Consider the following 4,787-nt stretch of genomic DNA (forward strand, 5'->3'; position numbering starts at 1 on the left):
TCAGGGAAAAAGATCTACACTGTGCATGTATTGTAGAGGTTGAAGGCAAGAAAACAAGACTTAACAACAATAAGGTAGGATAAATATGTCCCCTGCACATTATGTATGTGTGAAGTTGTGGTTTGTAATGCTAAGAATATTTAAAATGAAACTGTATGTAAAAATGTATATTACTGGATAGAGCCTACATATACATATGCCTGCAAAACGCATTTTCACACACTCACACTCACATTGTGCCTCCTCCCAACTCCCCCAGAGATTTCAAAAGTAAGTAGATTGCATAATAACAAGGGAATACTCCTTACCTCTTAAAGAGATGTGAAATTGCCTGGTTATCCTCTCATGCAGCAATGGATATTCTTTTTTTAATTATCTTGCAGTAAGGGTACAGATTAGCTTCTACTTTCCCCGTCAAGAGAAGGAGTGTGCTAGTTGATTTCATTTGTCTTTGCACACTCCCAAGGGTACTTCCTTCCCCAATCGTCCTTCAACTCCCACACTGGGCAAGGAATAACACCAGTTTGCTTTGCAGTGTCCCTTCTTTAAAAGTGGAAACATTCCTTCATTCTTATTATGTTGCGAAGTGATGTACATAACTTTTACATGACTGAAGGGGACATACAGCAGGCACTAAAAAAATGAAAAAAATATGTCAGTCAGTCATGCCTATCAATACACTACCCTAATTATCTCCCGCCATTCTGATCTGGCATACATAAGAACCACTCATTCCATTGTAACAACACTATACATACTGACAGAAGATCATAAAGGAACTTTTTGAGGAAGCTGTACCACTGATTGTGCCCATCCTTGGAATATATGACCAAAGAGCATGACCAGTATTACTCTATACTTATTAATTTATTGTATGTGAAGTGGTGTGTATAATAGGATACATCTTGATACACTGTAATATTGTCTTTATACAGGCAGCCTTGGGCGATGGCTCAGAGAATAGAGAACGCGGGAAGGACTTCACCTTTGACTATTCGTACTGGTCCCACAAAGAAGAAGATAGACATTTTGCACCTCAGGTACTGATGTTAATGATGGAAATAACAATGATGTTATAATAATTTTTCAGATGTTAGAATTTTAGAATGATATGAAAGTGGATAGTCATAGAATTTGATATTTTATTTACAGGTACAGATATATGAAGATCTTGGAACAGATGTTGTATCCAATGTTTTACAAGGGTACAATGCTTGTGTATTTGCCTATGGTCAGACTGGAAGTGGGAAAACCTTTACAATGATGGGGAGCCAGGTAATTTTATTAATTGTGTTAAGCCTGGGTTCCACTAGCCTTGTCTGTTTCTGGAACCACAGTAACTTTATATGAGGAATTAAGAGAACAATACCTAGAGCTTTCCTTGCTTAGATCCAGTGGAATTTCTTACAAGCAATAAGGATCTAGTGTATGGTTATCTTCAAAATTAGTCTGTTATTATGTAGTAGTAATACTATGAAAAGATTCCTTGGGTAGTGTAATGGTAACTTAACTAAAACTGGGGCTTGGTGTCCCAAGGTGGCTCTGGAACCAGGACAAAGTCAGAGTAGTAGAACCCAGACTTCATTTGTGAAAATTTTTGAGGTGTGTTTTCTTTTTTCATTATATTTCTTTGTGTTGTTAAGATATTGTCTGCTATACTAAGACACATCATCAGACCCTCAATAATGTTGCACTCATATGTAATTTCTACATAGGCTAATCCAGGTTTGATACCAAGAATCTGTGAAGCACTGTTCTCAAAAATGGCTGAAGGCAGGGAAGCTGGAACCACTTACAAGTGAGTACCTCTTTGTAATACAAGCAGCATACTGCCATACTCCAGTGATCTTGCTGTTATGTTTGTTTTGAATGCTTTCTTTTTGTCTTTTAGGGTAGAGGTGAGCTACCTGGAGATCTACAATGAACGAGTGAAAGATCTTCTTCGACAAGGCAGTGAGAACACCACCCACTCTTTGCGTGTGAGAGAACACCCAAAACTCGGCCCTTATGTCCAAGACCTCTCCAATCACTTGGTTCATCAGTACTCTGATATCCAGGTCAGGCAGTAGATCACTCACTGTTATCAAGTACACATTGAAACTCACAACTTGTAAAGGAGAATAACAACATTTTATATTTCAGGAGTTAATGGTAAGGGGAAATTCTATCCGAACTACTGCAAGTACCCACATGAATGATACCAGCTCTAGAAGTCATGCCATATTCACTGTAACATTTATACAAGCAAAACTACTGTCAGACATGCCCCTTGAAACACGGTCTAAAATCCACCTTGTTGATTTAGCAGGCAGGTAAGACTATAGGTTAAGAGAGTTAACAAGGTTTTATTTATAAATTTGTGTATGATATGCATCCATAAGTTATGTAATATAGTTCATATTTCTAAACTGTGAATTGCAAATTTTTCCTTTATGTTAGTACTGAAGGTACTAATAATACCTTATAATTCTTTAGTGAACGTGCTGATGCCACAGGAGCCACAGGTCAGAGGCTGAAAGAAGGAGCACATATTAACAAGTCCCTAGTCACGCTAGGCTCTGTCATAAGTGCTCTGGCCGAACAAGCTGCAAAAGCTACTTCAGGAAAGACTGTTTTCATTCCATATAGGGACTCTGTCTTGACATGGCTTTTGAAGGATTCTCTTGGTGGCAATTCAAAAACCATCATGATTGCAAGTAAGTCAATAATGTTGAAGTATATTTTGTAGCATAAGCAATAAATTATGCTCAATATATGTGCTCTGTTTTATGCTTGATAGATAATGAGGACAGATGTATTTTACTAATGTTTTTTTTATGTCAATAGCAATCTCTCCAGCTGATGTTAATTATGGGGAGACATTAAGTACTCTACGATATGCAAATCGTGCGAAGAACATTATCAATAAGCCAACCATCAATGAAGATCCAAATGTGAAGCTTATCAGAGAATTACGAGAGGAGATCATGAAGCTTAAGAGCATGATTCATGAGTTTTCAGTTGTTGGGCCAGAGGTAAGGTATAGATTGATTTGATTTTTCCAAACTTGAGTTCCCTGACAAGGTTTGGGCTTGCATGTTATCAGTTAGATGTATTACAATTTTTGAGCTGTGGTTTTCATTATAGATTAAAATCACTTGCATTTGTAATATATGGTATATGTAATTTATAAGAATTATTTTTGGTTTATTAAGAAATATTTTATTTTACTACATTGAGTGGAGATTCTTAATTTTTGCCAAAAATTTCATTAAAATTTCCTGGCAGTGGATCTCAAACCATGTGTTTTCATTGTAATACTGCATTTTTTAGTATGGTGTTATAGAGGATGAGGAATATATATGTTCAGGTTCATGAAAAATTTATACTGTATACAATTTTTGGGTGTTTTATGCAGGAAAGCAGTGAGAAGGGAAGTATTCTGGCCACACTGAGTCAGAAACAAGCCAAAGAAAAGGAGCTCACAGATCAGTGGACAGAACGATGGAGTGAAACACACACAATCCTCCAGGAACAGAAGACCCTAGGGTTAAGGAAGGCTGGTAAGGAATACTCTGATTTTTTTTTTTTATGAAACATTAGTAGCAAAAGAAAAATTTCTTGATATGTTTTAGATATCTTTTCATTGTTATCAGGTATTATGGTATTACGATTCACAAGAAAAGAGATGTAGCTGAGATATAAGGGGACCAATATTCAGGTTCTATGACAGTTTAGTTATGAGAAATTTAAATGGTAATGGCATTTTACAATGGTAAAGGTGCATTTATGAATATTTTATGATATGTAATTGGGATAAATTGGAATATCAATGAGAAATGCACAAAAACCCTTAGTTTAAAAATCAGGAAATGATAGAATAAACAGAAAATAGGGATTTTTTGGAAGTGACCTTTGAAATTGTTGATCTTGCATGTTGATATAACCTGACCTAATATGATGATATAACACAAGAACTGTATAAGCCTTTCTTCATTCCCAGGGCAAGGGGTAATCCTTGATTCAGAACGTCCCCATCTGGTCCTAATAGATGACAACCTCCTGACCACAGGAGTCACATTATACCACCTTAATGATGGCACAACCACCATAGGATCTCTGCCATCTCAGGATATTAGACTGGAGGTATTAAATGCAATATCTTGAGTTATGCATCACCATCTTTGTATGTTTTTTGAAGCTGTGGTTATTTCTATCCCTCATGAGAACCAGACTTCTTAATTTTATATCAGTACAGATCTGTTGCTAGTATAAATTAGAAGTGTAATGAGTGACATGTATTAAAAGAGTTTCCCTATTTTGGCATAGAACTGATTTAATTAATTAATGGAAGGGGAGTTCAGTCATTTGATGCAGTGAAGGAATAAAAGAAATGTAATAAACCTCAGATAATTCTGATCATCCTATTTTTCCAAGGTTACTGAATCTCAGAAATCATTGTCCTCGGCCTGTGTTTCTGTAGTATTGATAGTGAAATTGGAAGTTGCAATATGTTGCTTGCATCAAATGATAATTCTTCTCCCAGCTAGAATTATGTCCTGTGTAGTGTGTCCTCCATTTATTAATATTTTTCCAGACTTAAATTATAGTGTTTCATAGGTTTAAATACACTGATTGCATAAAGATCTTCAAGCTCAATAACTATTATGTAAAGGTTGGCTCACAGACCTTCCATATATACTCAATACTTATTTGTTGATTTACCCTTATGTTTATTTTCAACTTTAGCGATAATAAGCTTATTTTCAGTATGGTGTATAGTTTAGGAAAATATGTTATAAGTGAAA

At 35.8% G+C, this 4,787-nt stretch overlaps 1 protein-coding gene across 1 annotated transcript in view; it reads left to right on the top strand.

Annotated features, from left to right (window-relative positions):
* LOC119582383 (kinesin-like protein Klp98A) overlaps positions 1-4,787 on the top strand; it is an 18,087-nt gene that overhangs the window by 4,372 nt on the left and 8,928 nt on the right. Inside the window, exons 2-11 of the mRNA XM_037930595.1 lie at positions 5-74; positions 936-1,040; positions 1,153-1,275; positions 1,716-1,798; positions 1,892-2,057; positions 2,143-2,312; positions 2,476-2,696; positions 2,827-3,014; positions 3,398-3,542; positions 3,983-4,125. Of these exons, the coding sequence (XP_037786523.1) occupies positions 5-74; positions 936-1,040; positions 1,153-1,275; positions 1,716-1,798; positions 1,892-2,057; positions 2,143-2,312; positions 2,476-2,696; positions 2,827-3,014; positions 3,398-3,542; positions 3,983-4,125 (1,414 nt within the window). The remainder of the gene's footprint in view (positions 1-4; positions 75-935; positions 1,041-1,152; positions 1,276-1,715; positions 1,799-1,891; positions 2,058-2,142; positions 2,313-2,475; positions 2,697-2,826; positions 3,015-3,397; positions 3,543-3,982; positions 4,126-4,787) is intronic.

Source organism: Penaeus monodon, chromosome 15 (genome assembly GCF_015228065.2).
Source record: "Penaeus monodon isolate SGIC_2016 chromosome 15, NSTDA_Pmon_1, whole genome shotgun sequence".
Lineage (NCBI taxonomy): Eukaryota > Metazoa > Arthropoda > Malacostraca > Decapoda > Penaeidae > Penaeus > Penaeus monodon.